The following is a 19,511-nucleotide window of genomic DNA, read 5'->3' on the forward strand; positions in this document are numbered from 1 at the left end:
AAAGTGTACTTTACAGTCATGAACCAATTTTTAAAAACTGGATGGATTAAAATGGATTTTACAGCTTGATTTACACAGTTTGAGACTCTCAGCAACATATTGTGTGCCTTATGTTTGTTAGTTGAGTTGACATAAACCATATCTCCTGTTGACAGAAACGCTTGAAAATATTCATGGACTTCAGCATCCATCAGTGAAAAACTCTGCAGTTATGGAAAGCACTGATAAAATTGCTTCCTGTACTTCAAAAACTCCACAACTGCAGCTCTATCACAGTATCAGGATGAGAAAAACAGACAGAAGGCAGTTAAGACAGACTTTTCTCTAAGTTAAAATTTATATTATTGCTTTTAGTTTTCTGAGCAGCAGATTAACTTCAGGCTGTATAATTGATCATCAAATTTTATTTTCTGTCTTGATTCTGTCTACTCTGTCAATAAAGACAAAGCACTATCTTGCACTGAGGCTTCTCCTTCATTCTCTAAATATATCAGGATAAATACCTGGCAATCTGTAATCCAGTGGAATATAATTTTTTTGGGCTTTGTTTTGTTTGGTTGGTTTTTTTTCTTCTTTTAATCTCAATTGGGAAAAGGATTTGGAGCAAATAATTTTCACCTGATCGTGCAGGAACTGTTCTCTTTCCTGTAACATACGTGTACTTTGTAACTTAACAGAGAACCAGGCCTGACAATGTCAAAATGCAGAAGCAATTTACTGAGGCACCTGGCAATTTATGATAGCAGAGATTTTATAAACTCACCAACCACTGGGCTGCTGATAGGTATTGACCAAAGATAGCCAATCTGATAAGAAAAATCCTCCCTTAGTGCCAAAACTGCAACTAGCAGAATTTACAGACCACAGTCTAATGTCAGGGGCAGGAAGGAGGGAACTCTTAAGGCTCCTCCCCTCTCAAATACATTATGGTAGGGAATAAAATTTCATTACAAAATTCACAAAAACATGACAGTGAACTCAAAATATAATTCTAAATCAAGTGGCAGTATTATGAAATACAACTTGCTAGATGATGTGAAAATTCACTCTTTTATAGTGATAGACATGATGAAATGTCAGAAATAGTTGTAGGTAAATGCTGAGAAATGTATTCAGTATAAATTATGTCAACATTAAAAAGAAATCAGTGCAAGCACTGGGCTAAAAGTTCACCTCACCTAACTTCCTGAGTTTAACATGTATTCATATAAGGAAAAAACTGAAACATTGCTCATTAGTATAAGCCTTTTGTCTAGCATAATGAAAGCTGGTGTGTAACTTTCCAGACCCAACACTTGTGGGTAAATGCTTTAAAATTTAATTTAAAAAATTAATGCTTTATTTTTACATATCATTATTAGAGTCACTAATTGATTCTAACATGTTTTCTTCTCCATGCAGAGAGCACAGATCCTTCCTGAAGCAGAGCCTAATGCCTTTTAGGTGAGGCAGTTACTGATACCAGGTTTCTAAAAAGAGAAAATGCATGTGAATTACCCTCTGCACATGCCAGACACTGGCATTTCAGTTCAGCTGGAGTAGCAGCGGAAAGAAGGTACCAAAAAGGTATGGATGGAAGATAATTATTGTAGACTTCACAAGCTGATATGGTCTCTTTGTGCATTGCCCACTGCATCTCACTTTTCCACACACCAATCAACATTCCGCCCTGGGCACTTCAAAGACAGAAATCAATTCTTTTCACAAAGCTCCACGGCAGGAGTGGACGTTTCCATGTTCAAACTAATTTGAACAGACATCACTGTAAATCAACCTGGGAAGAAAAACTTCCAAAACTGAGTCTGTTCAGAGCAAGTCTGTCCGTTTGTACCAGCATGGTGCTGCTGTGTGCGCACCTCTGAATGGCATTTAAGGGTTTATGTGATGGTCACCCCAGGGCTTTGCTGGGAGCAAAGGGCAAAAAGCCCAAGATGAAAGATACAGATGTCACAGAATTCTGAAGCACAGGCTTCCATCTCCCCACGCAGAGCACAGAAGTTGAATTTCAGGACCATGAAAATGTAGCTCTGTGTGTGATGGTGGCACTTGGGGCTGTGCTGGAGAGACCAGACTGCTGAGCCAGCCCTGAAATGCTTCAATAGTCACAGAGCTTAAAGGGAGAAGCTGTGCCTCAGGCTGTACGATGGAATCTTGCTGGAAACAAGCTCTGGGAAAACGGCACTAAAATACTGTTACAATATCAGCCCGCCTCTCAGAAGTGATCAGTGTGCTGTACAAACAAAAGGCAGAGCAGAGCTGTGATCTGACTATCTCTGCATGGGCAGGAAAAGAGACTTTAACCTTGTACTACAGCTTAAATTAAAATTCTTCTGATGCAGAACTGTGGTCACAAAACTATCTTGTGTCCATAATATTTCCTGAAATACTTCAGTGAATCACACATATATGTCAACATCCTTTGGTGTGAGAACAGACTGCACCATTCTCCACCACACAGGAGATACACATATACACATATAATTTTTTTTTCATTTATGTTTCTATACATATGTCTTTTCCTCAGACATTCACTAGTGATGAAAACAAAAATTCACTTCAAATAAATAAGAGTATTGAAAATTGGAAAATCCGGAGTTTTTTTCCAGTAGTTAAGTTTGGACTCTTTGCTCAATGACTTTTAATAAGTACAAAAAAATTCAGTGGATAGCTAAGTCTTGCAAAGCTGTAGAATGCACTTAATTTCACTGTCAGCTGTATTAATGGGATGAAGGTTTATCCCCTAGGAAGTGTTTCTCCATTATAAAACTGAGCAAGTAAAATAAGATTATATATTCAGTAAACTAGAAATGACAACAAAGGAAAAACCTCCCATTACTTTAAATCAACTTACATGAGCCTACTTCCCTTCTATTGCCAAGATAAATTGTTTCACTTTGTTCTTGTTTTGTTTTTTTTTAAGGCAAAATAAAACATACTTCTCAAGATGCATCTGATCTGATCCAAACAAAGGAATTATCCTTCCTCCAATCTACCTCTATTGGCACATATCTGTCTCCTCCACCATATCTCAGAGATACTGTCCAGGGCTGTTAGATAAACTCACATATGCTCACCCTTACCCTACTTCTGTCCAAAATACCCAATGAGCAAAGTCAAGCTTGGCTCATTCTACAAGGCATTTTTATTTTTAAAAACATTTAGAAAGGCTGTCCTTGGGTGTGTAATATTTTAGTCCAAAATATCAATCTTAGACCAAATATGGAGGCAAAGACATTGTAAGATTTTATGAAATACAAGGGGGTTAGGAAAAAAATAATAATTTTATACATGAAAAAGTCTCTCTTTAGTTCTAAATTTCTTACTGTGAAGAAGCTGTTACACTGAGAAATGGAGTTTAAAAGGCAAGGACAAGTGCTTGCATCCTGACATTTTTGAATCATTGAAAATAAGAGAGCCTGGGCTCTTCCCCTTTCTACAAACATAAAGCCTACCTTGTCATACAAACAAAGACCAACTGCAAATTCTCAAATCCAGGAGCTGTTTTCAGCCAATACCGAGACAATGGATTTCCCCTGGTGTTTCCTGGATTTTATGCAAAGCTACTGTAAGTGGATGAGATCCTGCTGTGTGCCACCTCTGGTACTGTGCTGCTCTAGGCTTTGCTTTTCAACAGGTGCCATAACTGAGAACTGTGTCACCAAGAGACACTGACCCTCACCTTGGCTTTAGTTTTCATCTACATTCCTCTGAAAACCACATTTATCCAAGTATTCATAAGCCTCTTCCATGGAAAAACTGCTGAGTGAAAACTCAATAGCAGAAAATATGTCATTGCTGTCCACAAGTAGGAGTAAATATGAGGTGACAGATTCAAGAAAAAAACCCAAAATGTGGAGTAGGTTCTTCATCCCAGATACAGCACATACTTCGGACAAAGAATATGGGATCTTGGTTACCCATATTCTCATGCTAACAAAAGGTAAAATGCTAGTCTATTTTTCTTTTATACACTGTCAACATCTGCAACATCAGTTTTGAGTCTTCTTTCATCATTTCCTTGCGTACATAAATCCATCCTAGAATCTTATTCTCCCCAGTGGCAATGCTAACACCAAGCGCTCCATGGATGGTTGCCAGAAAGCCTGGCCCACATTCCAAGTGCTACTTTTTAATTATATGTCACGTTCCTGGAGTCTTCTAAATATACTACTGTCATCTCAGAAAGTAATAAATCAAATTTTGAAGCCATACCAATTTTAAATTACTAATCATTTTTTCATTAGCACCAAAGTCTTCTACAATAGCTGTTTAAAATATACTGATGGATATATAGAATGTTGTATCTGAGTATCTTAAGAATGTGTAGCTGTGGAAGTGTACCTGCAAGATATGTCCAAGAAAGCAGCAAGTCCCAGATAATTTCCATTCTAAATTAATAGGAAGACATAAAAAATAAGACCTATGAGAACTCATTTTGTGCCTCTATGTAACCAGTATAAACTTTTTTAATAAAAGAGCCCAGCAGCTGAATGAAACAGTGCCTTATTTACACCTAGACTCTGCCTTTGCATAGCCCAAACCAGATTCAGATTGATTCTGTACTTCCAAAAATTAAACTTTCCTTCTAACATGAAAAACATGCCTTCATTCTTCATTTCTTTTTCCTCTATGAGTATTTTCATATGACTAATTCACTTGGAAACTTTTCCCTGCTTTCCTTCAGAAATCTATACACCGTGGACAATTGCAAAATTTGGGGATGGAAGAACTACTGCTTGCCAAGACTGTTATCACAAAATGTCTTGATTAATTAATTATTAATTGTTTAAAAAGATACTGCCTTGCAAATCCTGTGGCTATTGGCAATGATCCTATAGGTAATGAGCACACTTTGTGTTCAAAGAGAAGAAATAGAATGCAGTGACCGACATAGATTTGATATTTATCATATTTTCGTTGTCTTGATTTCACCATAAATGTAATGAAATTTAGGTTTGCTCTTTATTTTCCAAAACTGAAGGTGTCCTTAGAATGAGAATTATTTAATCCTGCTGTTGCCATCAATATTTTTAAGCTTTTCTATGAAGAGGCTGAAAGAGCCAGAAGATAAATGAAGGATAGCAATATGTTTATGTGCCAAGGTTTTTAAGCCAACCTCATTTAGTGCCCAGTTTAGGGATTGTGCACTTCAGTGATTCCACAGCTGGGCAGCATCACTGTGATTGTGGAAGGTGACCAGGCCAAACCTTTTCCCAAAGCTTCACCGAGCCCACAGTTGTGCAATTTGCAAATTAATGGAACCTGATTTCAGCCACAGGATTTTTACAATCTTTGGCAACCAGACTATAGAGCCTGGTATTAGTAATTAACTACAGAACAACTAATTAAGCCTTTAATCATCTCTTGAATAAGCTAAATGAACTGAGCTCCTGTGGTCTCAGTCCATGGCACATTTGTCAATTCTTTGATGAGTTCTGTGACTCCTCTCTGAACCCATTGCAAATTATCAATATCTGTACACCTAAAAAAACCAAAGTTAAGGAAAAAGTTTAGAATCAGCTTACAAATAGGGTTCTTTTTTTTCCATGTTGACTCAAGAACCCTGTGTTTAACTATTCAGTGATCACACTTGTCTGTTTCCAACTGTGAGTTCTGGCTGTGGCTCTCCCAAGTAATTCAATAAAATAAAACATAACTCGGAAATGAACAACAGGCCCTTCATAGACAAATGGTATTCTGCAGACACTTGGTTGTAAACCTATCAATATCTACTGCTTGTACCCTCAGGTTAGGATTAAATTAACTTGTTATCACCCCTCTGCATTACAGAACAGGGCAACAAAAATTTAAGTATATAGTTCTCTGCTTGGCAAGAGGACCATTTCCAGACATTGACAGGCTCCAAACAAGATTATTACGTTCATGTGCAAGGAAAATGCCAGTAACAAACCAGATTTCTGCTGTTGGAATACATTTAAATTATTAAAAAATGTGCTTTCTTCTGCAGCTGCATAAAGTGACAATTTTGGATGGTCTGAATACACAAAGTAGAAACAGGAATCATCACAGAACTCCATCTTGCCCATAGCTACAGAAAATCCCTGTATGAGAGGCCAAGCCAAGATGTAGCCAGCCCTGTGGCCTTTAACTAAGAGTAATCAGCATATAAAATGCATTCAATACCTAACATGAGCACATACCTGAAGGTTCTTTAATTCTACTGCTCTCACTAACTACTCAGGATAATTTCCTTCTCCAGAAAAGCACAGTTGTCTGACCTCTATATTCCTTCCTTTTCTTTTTCCTCCTTAGCAATTCTGGAATGAATTAATTTATAGACAGGCTTGATGAAATAACTATTAGCACTTGCACAAAAAAAAAAGTCATTTGGTATCTTTAGAAGCTTTAAGCATTTTCCAAGTCTTTTCAAAATATCCTGCATTAATCATTTCACAACCTTTCAAATACTCTCTAGGAAGATTTATTTTTCATCCCTGGTTTAAGACTATTGTAGGAGTTTTGGCTTCTCAGGATTCTCAAGTCAGAATCCTAACTTTGAAAAGAAGCTGCCATATCCACAGCTTCTCTTACCAGACCAACTTAGCTGAATTAATTCGCCTTATTACACAATATCCTTGCATGAATTACCACAATTGCTAGCCTGGAATGTATTAAGAAGAAAGCATTTAATGTCCTTTTAGATGTCTTTTAGTGTAGTTAAAACACAGAAGAGGAACCAGATAAGGAGATTAGGCAGCTTTCAGAGACCAATGACAAATATACTGTAGATACTGTTAGGAAACTTTGGCACTTCCCTTCTAAATTTTTCTTTTATTACTGCTTGAGAAAAATAAATAGATAGGTGCTGCATAAACACTGCAAAAACACAAATTCCTGCTGTCTGATTAAAGGCAAGTGGCAAAAGGAAAATGAGTAAATGTACATCTGAGTTTAGTTTACATTCCAAATTTTTAGACCAAAGTCCATCACTTGTAACACCTAATGTTGCTGTTTGCTAGTACAATGTGCACTTACATCAAGTAGGGGAGTAGAAGTTATTCCTTCTAAATACTATCTGCAAAGTCAGAGCAGAGTTTGTGTTTACTGCTAGAAATATTCTCAGAAGTTTGAAAGCATAAATCTAATTAAGTATTTCCATCCACCTATCCTGTATCTTTCAAAGACAATTCTAAATCTCAGCAAGGACAGAATTAAACTGGTGACAATGTTCAAATGATTTGAAGATTCTGGAAAATAATTCACTGGAACGAACATATTCTGCCATACTCTATGACAGAACTCATGCAAACCTCATATGCAAATCATTAACCTCATTAAACTGCTAAACTGCCACAAAACAAAAGATATTACAAAACTGTCACACTTAAAACATTCTTCCATAGAAAATTTCAGTATTATTGCCAAGTGGAAAACACAGATAATACACAGTTAATCAACAGCTTCATTTTTAAGGAAGGGTGTGCTTTTGTTAGGCCAGCGGAATGATGAAATAAAGCAGCTCTTTCCTTACCCTTGTTGTACATGTTGGTGGGTACTTGGACATCACTCAGGCTGATGTTCACAGGCAAGTTGTTGAAGTGGTCGTTTGGCACCAGGATGAACTCCTTCCCCAGCTCCAGATAATTCCCTTCCTCATCTCGTTCATTTATGAGCACAGCATTGAAGTATTCATACTGCAACAAAAAACCCACATTCCCTGTTCAGAACGCACATTCAGCATCAAAATGAGGTTTGAATGGTTTAGTACATCTATCAATTCACTGATTAACAGCTCCAGCTAGAACAAGTTTTTATGCTCTGTCAGATTCCCTCTGTACTCTTCGTACAGGTACACTTATGAAAACAGATTTATCAATACATCTCAAGAAAACCCCATATTGTTTCAGTTCTCTGGCTGCCCTGAAAATGTTAAGGGCAGTCCAAGAAAAGCTCTAATCATAAACAATATTTGTACTATTTTTAATACAAAGCTTTCTAAATTTAAATATTTTTCTGGATGATTACTTAATTATGAGTTCTGTTTAGCTTACTTCCACCAGATCAAGAACTGCTGTCAGTGCTGAACTTAGTCCCTGACAAACTAAAAGTGTTTTTACTTCTCAGGAGTATTAACTACAGCTGTAGATGTGTACTCAATGTGTACTGACTGACATTTCCTAAAATTATTTGCTTTATACTGAATTTTAGGAATGCACATCATAGCTGGCCTTCTAAAATATGCATACTTTAATCTGGACATATAAACTTAATTGTGACTTATTTTGAACAAGAAATAATTGTCTGCCTGTTAAAGATTCCTGAAGACTATTTGGCCTATTTCGTACAGAACTATAACCAGACAAGCAAAAGCAATTTAGATAAAATTATTGATATCTTTATGACCTAGTTTAACCAGAAATTTTACTAAGCTTTGAAAGCAACAAACAGTACAGCCTATTTTTTAACCTCTTAAATACACTAACCCTTGGCAACACTTTGTGATGTGCTTCCTAATTGGAGGAGGCCAAAGTTTAGTGTCTTTGAAGAATCACATCAATTAAAATATGAGTTCCTGCCCTAATGTCCATTTGAGAGTAAATGCATATAATATTTAAATATAAATCTATGTTTATTTGATGATAAAGAACTCTGTACTATAATATGCAGCAATATACTGTTCTTCTTGAACTGAACTTAAGATATGAACCATGGAATAATTTCTACAAAAATTCATATATAGACTTGGTAATTTCAAGGATGTAAATTTTATTTGCCCATAGCTTTTATAATACTTTGTAAATGGAAGGAAAAATGGAAAAATTTCAAATAAGGATGTCAGAATTTACTTGAAATCAACTCTAAACAAGCATTATTTAATTTCATTCCGTGGATTATTCCCTTTTCCAAAGAAGTTAATTACTAGGCAACCTCTTTCATCAAGTTTTGTAAGTGGCAAGGCTAGCCAACAACTCAAATCTGCTATATTAAAAAAAAAAAAGGAAAAAAGAAACTATTTATTTTACAATTAAGGATATTTAGGACTGATTGTTTCTTCAGTTGATTTAGTATTCATTGATTTATTGGTCTGAGTCTGTATTTTCTCTGAGTCTGTATTTGCTCTTCTCAATTCTATCAGTGAATACACAATAATATGATTTATGTTTGGGGGATAATTTTAAAGCAAATTGTAGCATAGAGTAGACCTTATATTATTGCAGATTATTAATATTTTCCTGCTTAGTTTGGGTTTTTTTCTGTTTGATTGGGGTGGGGTTGAGGGGGCTTGACTTTGGCTTGTTGAGGGTTTTTTGCAAGTGAGAAGCCCACAAAAATAGCATATTTAAGACAGTCCTGCAAGTTCTAAGGATTACCATTAATGTATGCAGCACAAAAGTAGTACTGAAAAACATGAGCATTTAAGCAGAGCTGTTATACAATGGCTTCTTTTGGGCTCTTCCTTTCCAAGGAAATTATTGAGTGTGACAGCTGAAAGGTGATAGAAAGAATATTAAAAATTGAAGAAAAAATATGAAAGTAAATCCATCTGGCATTCTGACACTGCATTTGAGATAAAGCCCAAGGGAAAGAGGATAAAGTCCTGTTTGCTGACAACACAAATACTCTACCTAAGCTCTTAGAGAAAATGACTTCCATTTAATCTTGTCAATGGAGGTCAGTCTTTGATATAACCTTAACTAGGTGAGTTCTGAGTGCACACAATATAACACACCAGAAAGTTATTTATCTCTAATAAATAACAAGGAAATTATCCAGGTAAGGAGCAGAGTCAGCTCTGTGACTTGTCCAAGAGATGAGTTTACTCCAGCCTTACCTAGAGACCTGATGGTGAGTGAGGAAATCCCCTTCATGCCAGCTGTTACACAAATCATTGGAACTAAAAATCAACTTTTAGACTTTAGTGCATTTAGATTTGCTCAAGTAAATACATTGGGGCTTTTTGCTTGTACATTCCTCTGCAGCATCTGCATCATTCTGCATGTTTGATCTGACATTTGGAAAGCCCACACTGTATCATAATAATAAGAAAAGGCAAATTGAAATCTCAATTTTCAGTTTTATCCCTGTAAAGTTTTCCTAGTGCAAGCCAAATAAAGGAATCAGTGCCCAGCAGAACAAGCACTGAACCATTCTGCCCCAGCAGGGAGCTGACCATGTTTGAGATATCCCAAATAATCCTAAAAATCCAGTCTGCAGAACCCTGGGCTGCTCTGCCATGCCCTGTAATCACAGGAGACAGAGACTTATGGGGCTGTTACAGAGCTGATCACAAAACTGCTTTACAGCATCACTCATGCTGACAGGCAGAACAAGTTAGTTTTAAAACAAAGACACCTTCAGCCACAATGGAAACACACGTGCTGTGTGCTCACTTAGGACGGCTGCCAAAGATTTATGTTAATTATGACAAAAATTAATTTGCTCAAAATATAAAATAGAAAAACCAGGGAAGTGCAAAGTTTGTGGCCTGCAGTGAGAACCACAGGAGTAGGTTGGAGGCGAGAAGTGATCTGCAAGGTAAGAAGGAAACATCTTCAAAGTTCTCTATTCCAGCTTAGCCACGTATTTTGGCACGATGTCTCAGCTAAACAAGCACCTTGACAACAATGGACACTTGTCTGAAACAAAACTTCAGTAATTTAGGTGCAGTATTGAAAAATATTGCACAAATCTCCCATAATTGCAGTGTTGCACAAGACTGATATTCTATACTGCCTTTTACATTTATTATTTTGTAAATAGATATCCAGCTATGCCTAAATATTTTATCAAGTATTGGTCAACATTGTAAACAGCATCTTTATTTAAACATAAATGTTTACTACTAAACTTGAATGACAAATTATAATGCAAACTGCCTTTGCAACTTAGAGAGTATTTGGCCTAAGAGTAAACAACCATCACTTTTTACCACTCCATTTTAAAATGAAGTGGTTTGGTATTTGACAGCATTAAAGAATACAAGCCACAATTTTAGTTGGCTATATTTTTTCCTACGCTATAGAAATTTTTACCAAGACAGCAAAAAAAGTCTCACAGAGCAATGAGGACCAGAAAGGCGTAAATGGCAATGATTTGCACTAATGAGCAGCATTAGAGCAATATTTGGATTACACTGATCATTCTTAACTACTCGAGCACCATTTTCACAGTGTTTCTGTAACTTTGCAGCTCATCTAAAGAGAAAGCTAAATGTATCTGAAATATATTTAATTAAGGAATGTTTATGGCATTTGCATTGAGCCTTGAAAGGCTAGGGCATCAGAGAAAATGAAGTAGCAGCAAATAACGTGGAAAATTAAGGGAAAAGCAAAACCTACCATGAAATAGCACAGACGGCTAGAAATGCACAGTTTTGAAACATCTAGAGTTGCAACAAAACAGCTATTATCATCAGAGTTTAAACCAAAAAGACAAAAAGTTTATTTTCTCAAGACTGATAAATAAGAGACATCTCTAAGGAGACCAGAAAGGTTCATGATATGTGGAAAGCAAAATGAGGAAATTTATCCATTCTGAGGGAGGCTGTCCTACTAAGAAGACACTGGAGACAGCAATCCCCATTCTGGTACTCAAGATAAAGAGGAGAGAAACATCTGAATGCATATCTCTTTCTAAGGCCAAAACAATCTCTTCTGGCTGTTGTCCAGTAAGGACAATCTGTGTTTTCAAGCATATGATTAAAGCTCTTGTATTCAATAACTTGGTCCGTTTAGTGAGTATAAAAGATCATAAAAGCAAAGAACCTCATTCAATAAAAACTTCTGAATTTTAAAAAGCTTTTATGTTTGAAAAAACAGCTTCTCTTTTTGTAAGACACAATAATTTCCCTTTATAATTTCCAATTATTCTCTAAAGGTTCCTCCTTGCTCCTCTGTAGGAACATCCAGCACTTTTTTCCCCCTCTTTTTTATGTTGTTATGCAGCAGCAAGGCTCAAAGAACACCTGGGATTTGAAAAGTTGTATTCAGTCCCACTTTAATTATTAAAATAGTAAAGAAACATTACTTGCATCCTCGAAAAAAAAAATTATGTTTTCTACACAATCAAATTAAGATGACCTTCCCCCAGGCTATACATTCTGTCCCAATATGATTACCCTATTAAAATTGCCATTAAAAGGATAAATAAATAATACTTCATTATAGTATAAAATCTATTGTAGCAGTAAATTGATAAGACATCAAGGTCTCAGACTTGTAAGGATTAACTGATTCACTGAATGTACAAATTATTATGATGGCTATTTTAAATCATCCATTAAAGTTAAAAACCATCACTTTAGGTTACAAGTTTCAAATGAAGCCTCCTTTTCCTTTATAGATAAATAACTTCAAAAATATTTAGTTTTACATGCAAAAGCTCTCGAGTCTCTTCTTTGTCACAAGACTGAAGAAAAACTCTTTGTTCACTAAAATTTAGTAAATAAAACAAGGAAGGAGAAAACACTTATGTAACAGGCTTTTAATTTAATATTTTGGACACCTTGACAAGCCTGACTGGATATCTACCAATTTTTTATATTCAGCATGCTCATTTTCATACACATAAGAAAATCTCTAAGGAATACTTTCTGCTAAAGACCAAAACAAATCCCTACTCTGGTGGCATACTGACTTTTTCCCTTCTCCCAGTGTGTGTAGGTTAAAAAGATTCCAGTTGCATGGAATAGTGAGTTCAGAGCCAGGGCCCATGATCCTAGAGATGCAGCAAACCATGGAATAAATATAATGAAAGTTTCTAGAGCAACGTTAAACAAGGGAAGACTAACAGGTACTTCTGAAGGCTTGAGGATGCTAAAACATTTTTGAAAACACTTCTATCAAGCTTACAATTACTTCCATCCTGCAGCAGGGTTGATCCTCCCTCTTCAAACTAGGAAAAGCAAGATAAAACATTGCACAGTAAGCCATGATTAATTCATAATATTTTCAGATCATTAAAAACCTTCACTATGTCTCATTTTATTTTTAGGTTACAAGTAGTATCCCACTGATATAGGTGTGGCCAAATCACAGATGCAGAATACTTAGATTAAGCAAAACATGCCAACAGGTTGTCAGGATGCCTTTCTTCTAAATTCCACTAGCTCAAATATTCTCCAAACCAGTTTTATGGGGCTGACCTTTTTAGACAAATCATACCATATGTTTATCCTTACAGATGCAAAAAACCTGTTAGATTTTAATTCATTTTAATACCATTTTTATTACTAGCTAGAACCACAGGATTTCTTCATTTCTCTTGAAAGCCCTACAGCTAATACCAAGCTAATGAACAAGCAGGATCAACAACTTCTGCAAAATAATTCTGTAAAAGAGAAGAGCAAAATGGCAGACTTGCTTCAAAATCAAAGCACTAATATATTCTGATGTTTTTCATTTTACCATGAGGTAACCAGTGACTGGTGCCCAATATAGAACATTAAAAAAATACCATCCATGCAGTTTAAAACGTGCTGTGGAGATAGAAAAGCAAACTATTTCCCAAACAGATAAGATGAAAACTTTTAAAGTGAAGTCAGTGTCGCTCTGTGCATATTCAGCTCATCTGACACATTCAGGTTGATGACAACCCCAAGGCTGCTTCCAATTATCAGCAGAGACGTTGTGTGACTTCTCTGTGCCTTTCTGCAATCACATGCCCTAAGTGCCTCATTCCTGCTTCCAAGCAGGAAGAAAAAAATATTTCTCGAGCTCTGCATCATCTCTGTGTCCCATGAGAAGCAACTTTAACCCAGACTCCTCAGTGTAGAGCGCTGAGCATGTATTGCTGCTCTGTGCAGTCGCCCCAGCTCAGGGATGGGACAGCCTGTCTGTAACCTTGGGCTGGGGGCTCATAACTGCTCCCAAAAATACAGAAACCAACAAGCAGTTCATATCCAGCAGTCAGCATCTGAACACTAACTGTGGCCCTGAATGATGAATTAAACATGTACTTTACCAGATTTATTTTTTTCAGACCAACAGGGGATAATCAAAATAATTAAACAGTGAAGAACTAGAACAGAACAGAATTTCATGGCGCTCACCACAGTCCCATCTTTGTTTTGTTACTTCCAACCACCCACCAACACACAGGAGGTTAAATTAACATTATTGACTACAAAAAGGAAAGCAAAAGAACACGTGCAACATTATTGAATTTATTTGGGGGTAAAGTGAGAGATGAGATGTTGAGCAACTGAACATATACAAATCCTCTTCAAATGATTAATGACTCTCTCAAGCAATATAGAAACTTGGTCAGCTAAGCCCACAGTTGAAATAACAAAACCATGATGATGAGTTAATTTAATAAAAGAAACACATGTCTCTAGAGTAAAGGGGGGAAGGACAACGGCATCTATTTTATTCATAAAATAAGTTTGAAGTGTTTAAAATCATCTCACAGGGTATCACAGAGTATGCACGTACACTTCTCTGATGCTCTACAATTTTGCTTTGTACTGATTGTAGAAATAAAGTTTAAAAAAAGACACAAAAAAATACTTTTTCATGTCACACACTGTTTTTTCTTGACTCCATTCAGCAAGCATGAGTCCTAGATACAGAAATTCAGAATCCACATAAACCAGCTGAGGCAGGTTTACATCAAATTTGAGTTTTTATTTGCCCTAGGGGGAGAGCTGGGAGAAAAGGGAGGTTGGAAAGAGGGGTAAGTTGAGAACCTGGATATTGAAAAATATCTGTGTAGGTAAAATGAACATCTGCACACTATTCCCATCCTGAACTTGTGAGAATAAGTGAGTGGTAGTGCCCAAGAGTTAAGTTTATGAAATACAAAAAATGTCTCTTTTATGTTTTCAACTTCTAACCATTTTTCACATCAAGCAAAGAGAGGCCAGCAATGATAAATATAACAGCAGCAATAGAAGAACATATTACATAAACTGAATTTGTCAGAGCAACATCATGAAACTATCTGGAGTCTGGACAACTGTTTCTTCACTATATTAAATTCTCAGATACTCACAGAACAATTTACTGGGATACTCACTGAGCTGAGGACTGTGTTGCTATTGGAATCCTACACACAACTTCAGGGTTATGGTCAAACCAGAGCACAGGGGGACACTGTGAATGCAACTGCAGAAAGGACTGAGATTTTCAGAAACACTACCACCATTTCCATGCTCCAGCTCTGGCTCGTGTGGCAATTTTATCTATTCTAAATTAAAACAGATAAACACTTGTAGAAAAGCTGATCAGGCAAATTAAGTCAACCAGAGGCAAATTTCTAGTTTGGAATCCATCTGGGGGATAGATAACTGGTGGTTTTATGAATCATCTACCCCACAATCCAACTTGCTGCTTTGTCTTGTTTACATTCATTAGGAGTTTAGGTTCAAGAAGCAAGAGAGATAACATCTCCCTAGGACTCTGAAGAATCCAAGAAATATTCCTAAGATGGGCTTTGCATGAAACATCTGCTGAGGATGTCCCCAGCAGCCAGGGGCAGCCCAGACTGGGCACAACTTGTATTTGTGCATTTCCCTCAGCTCAGCAGCAAAGATCACACACACAGGGGCCTCCCAGCCATCTAAACAGTTTAAAAAACAATTTTTTAGCTCTCTCCAGTTACTCTCTCTAAACATCCTAATTTCCTATTTCACTGCTCCTTCCTGTCTCTCTGGTAAAGGATAAATTGAAAATAACAAGAGAAAATACAGTATCGCTCAGTCACAAATGAGTCTGAAGGCCCATCTAACAAAAACCATGAAGAAGCCCTCATTCCTACCAGATGTTTATCTGAGACCCTGCATCTTTTGTGCAGGACATCATCTGAACAATGACATTTTTAAGGGCAAATGGCATTTTTTTCTTAATTGTTACTATCTTCTTAATGGAAAAGATTATATACAGTTCTATAAATTCCATTGCATTTGCCTACATTGAAGGAGAAGAGCTGAATAAAAATATTATATAAATTTGTTAATTATGCTTGACAGGAAAATCCTCCATTGCTTTTAAATATTTATTGTAGAAATAAAGATTAGTGCTAATATAATATACTCCCTTATGAAAAACATTTATCAGTTTTGAATATGTTGGCTCCTAGCTTATTGCCACAGCTAAAACAATATTAATAAAAATACAAACATATTTACTGTTTGTAATGGCTATTTTCATGGATAACTAGTACATTTAATATATTTTACTCCCATGCTTGCTTCATTTTAAGTCTGTGACAAAATGTACCTGTATTGCCAATAGCCTTTTCCGGGTCATAAGCCATCCACAACCACTGCAATTCAGTGTCATCTTGAACAAAAGGCTTACCCAACAGGAAAAGGTATTTGGAATAATGAGAAATTTGTGAATCTGACCCAGAGGTTATTAATTCAGTCTTCCTGGACATAAGTTTACTGCACAGATGACTTACTCTGTAGATTCCAAGGGAGAAATTACAGTAGATATTGTTACAACTGCCAGAAAAAAGATCCTCCCTCCTAAATAAGGTGCCATGAAAGCACTTCATTAAGCAATAGCTTGTCATTAGCTTTTTTTTAAAATAATATATGGCATGACTGGACCACACAGGGATCTGAACAACAATACCTACAACGAATCATGGACAAAACCCTGAAATATAACACACATCTCAGACATTTACTGATCTCTACTTTAAACAAACATAGAGACCTAAAACAGACTTATAAACTTTAGTGACATAAATATTTTCAAAGACAGAAAGGCTTATGCTAATGGATACCATTCAAAATGCCTAATGTAACACACATCATCCAGAAACAGAAATATGCCATGAATAAATCCTCAGCAAACATTCAGGTACTCAGAGCACAAATATGAGCTTAGTTTTACCTGAGCTATATGCTGACACTGAAAATTTGCAGGGTTTGTTTATAGTAAAGCTGATTGGAAATAATGAAATGTCATCCCTGAAATATCTCTAATTCCCATTCCGAATATTACTGTATTTAGAAAGAATTTTACAACAGGAAGACTTATTATTAATACAAGATTATTTTCTAATCAGAAGAATGTCTCTACTTATGTATATCCTGTACTTTAACTGCTTTACAAATGACTTGCATATTTGTCAGCATCTTGGGTTCAGTTTGACAGTGACAAGCCATAAATACTTGAAGGAAATGAGACACATTTGATTAAAAAAAGCTTCTCATCTCTGTTACAGCTATGCAGAGACTTTGATGTGAATGGTGGGTGCTGCAGCTGAAAACAATAGCTGTCCATTTATCTTGGAGCATAGACACGACTAAGAGGCTAATCTGATACAACACCACTTTTATGTACAGAAGAATTGGGAGGGTTTGCATCTGCACATTTTAATACCCACTCCCCAAATCCTGCGTGTGACTGTGCCAGAGAAGGTGAAATAAGTCTGGTTTTTAGTGCTTCTCCATAGCAGTTCTGGCAGAGTTCAGCTCCAGGCTCTCCTCTGAGCAGTGGCCAAAGAGAAAATCACCTGCCTGCTCTGCACCGAGGACGTTTAGAGAGGGATCAGAGTGCTGAGGGTTCATGACCCACACACAACACTGGCAGCATCCAAAGTTCAGATGTTAAGTTGGGGTTTCTCCTACCTGAGCCTCACAGTCATTACTGAAAGGCAGGACTCAGGCAAATACTAACAAATAGCAAAAAAAGAAAACAGCCCTGAAAATAGAGCCAGCTTTATGGTTCTCCATGGAAAGCAGCAAGATTAGTTCACCAATGTTTTCCCCAATTAGCTCTGATATTCTTGTTTCTCAAACCTTTAGAGTATTTCCAGAGACAGCCTTTGTACACCTCATCCCACTGGGCAGATCTGCTGAAGTGCTGCAAGAGGACAGGTGTGGAGATTCACCCTTCTTATTTTCTTATTCAATTCATTCTTTTGTTTCTACTCTTCTTCAATCTACTTTATAACAAATTCAGAGGAAACTGAAGTAAATGTATCTATCACCAGGCTGCTAGAAGTAAAAAAATCAGATAAAAATGAGAAACTTACTTTACACCAGCCTCATTGGAGTCTTGCTAATTGCGTCTCTGCTATTAACTGCAATTTAGTAGGTTAATGAAGTTGGGAAATTTTAATCGTGTTTCTGAAACTCAAAAATTTTTCCTCCCACTTCAATTTTTCCTTCTCCCTAAAGCAAATTCTTCTACTTCAAATCAGAAAATCAAGCTTATTTCTGCTACAAAATCTTGCTGAAACACATTCAATTCTTCATTGGAACTTCTTTAATTGCTTTGTTGAAAGTACAGGGAAGAAAAATAACCCAAAAAACCAAAAATCAGCATTATATATATAATGAGAGAGATCAGTCTTGATTCCTGAGCTGCAAGATGGGAATTATCACATTTTTCATACCTGCAGAGCTGAAACTGCCTGATGACCAATCCGCACAGCATTCCCTGCCCCTCAGAGCATCTCTGGTACCTCTGTGCCCTTGGATGCTCTGTCTGATGTCTCTGTCCCACCTGAGCAACTCCAGAGTCCCTGCCCAGCTCCCACTGGCCACATTGACACAGAGCATCTCAAACTGCCCACACCTGGGTGCAGCACCTGTCTCTCCTGATCCCAGCACTTCAGCTCCCTAACAGGATCCCTGTGGATGAAACCTTCCCGCACTGTCTAATTCCAGGCAAGAGCAACCCTAGCAACATGAAGAATTTAACTCTCTCAGATTCACCTCCTGAAATAATTTCACCTCTGTAGTCAGGCCACACTTCTATTTTCAACAGCAACAAAATAATTACACCTGCCTGTATCTTAAAGCCTGGAGAAAACTCTTCATTTGACCTCAAGCAAGATAATCAGGGCATCATTAATTCAGAATGATTAGACAGTTTCCTAACATGCTGTTGGTATGCATGAATTTGTCCCACTTGTGTGGATCCAGATCTTTTAGCATCCTAGAATAGCTAAAAAACCCCAGCCTTACGTTTTACATTTTCTATCAAGCCAAAAGCTGAAGCATCCCCATGAGTCACAGAGGTTGAGTAGCTGGGGACAATCAAGTGTTGAAATTATAAACGTCAAAAGGCTGTGATTCACTGAAATCAAGCGCCTGGCTTTCATTTATTTATATTAAGCTTCCACATTTCTGAGACATGGTTTCACCCAACTGCTTCCCTAGGAGTGTAAATCACCATCAAAGTACAGAAGAGTAAATCTGCAGAACATAACTGGGCTTGAAGATGACGCACAGCAAACAGTTGCAAAAGCACACAGAGGGATTCATTGTCAGAGCTGCTCCAGTCTTGGAAGCATCTCCACATTTTTCCACAGTTTATGCAGGAATTCAGAATGTTGCAAGTATATAATTAGTATTAGATGTGATTAATTCATAGTGTGGGAAAATACAGAAAGAACTGAAATAGAGCTTTGTGAATCTCCTTTCTCTCCACCCAAACTGCAATCAAGCATATGCCTATTGACTCTCTGAACATACTGCCAGAACCCAATTTTGGAGCTGGCATTTTTCTCCTCTGGCTGCAATATTGAATGTTTCATTTTTCAATGTCACACTATTTACCATGCACATATTTTAGCCATATCATTTC

The 19,511-nt window shown here is 36.9% G+C and overlaps 1 protein-coding gene across 1 annotated transcript in view; it reads right to left on the bottom strand.

Annotated features, from left to right (window-relative positions):
* Positions 1-19,511, bottom strand: part of CACNA2D3 (calcium voltage-gated channel auxiliary subunit alpha2delta 3) — a 383,943-nt gene that overhangs the window by 223,169 nt on the left and 141,263 nt on the right. Inside the window, exon 5 of the mRNA XM_054281044.1 lies at positions 7,493-7,655. Coding sequence (XP_054137019.1) covers positions 7,493-7,655 — 163 coding nt within the window. The remainder of the gene's footprint in view (positions 1-7,492; positions 7,656-19,511) is intronic.

The sequence above is a fragment of the Melozone crissalis genome, unplaced genomic scaffold, assembly GCF_028551555.1.
Source record: "Melozone crissalis strain CALT ecotype California unplaced genomic scaffold, PUWL_Pcris_2 ptg000029l_1, whole genome shotgun sequence".
NCBI classification, from domain to species: domain Eukaryota; kingdom Metazoa; phylum Chordata; class Aves; order Passeriformes; family Passerellidae; genus Melozone; species Melozone crissalis.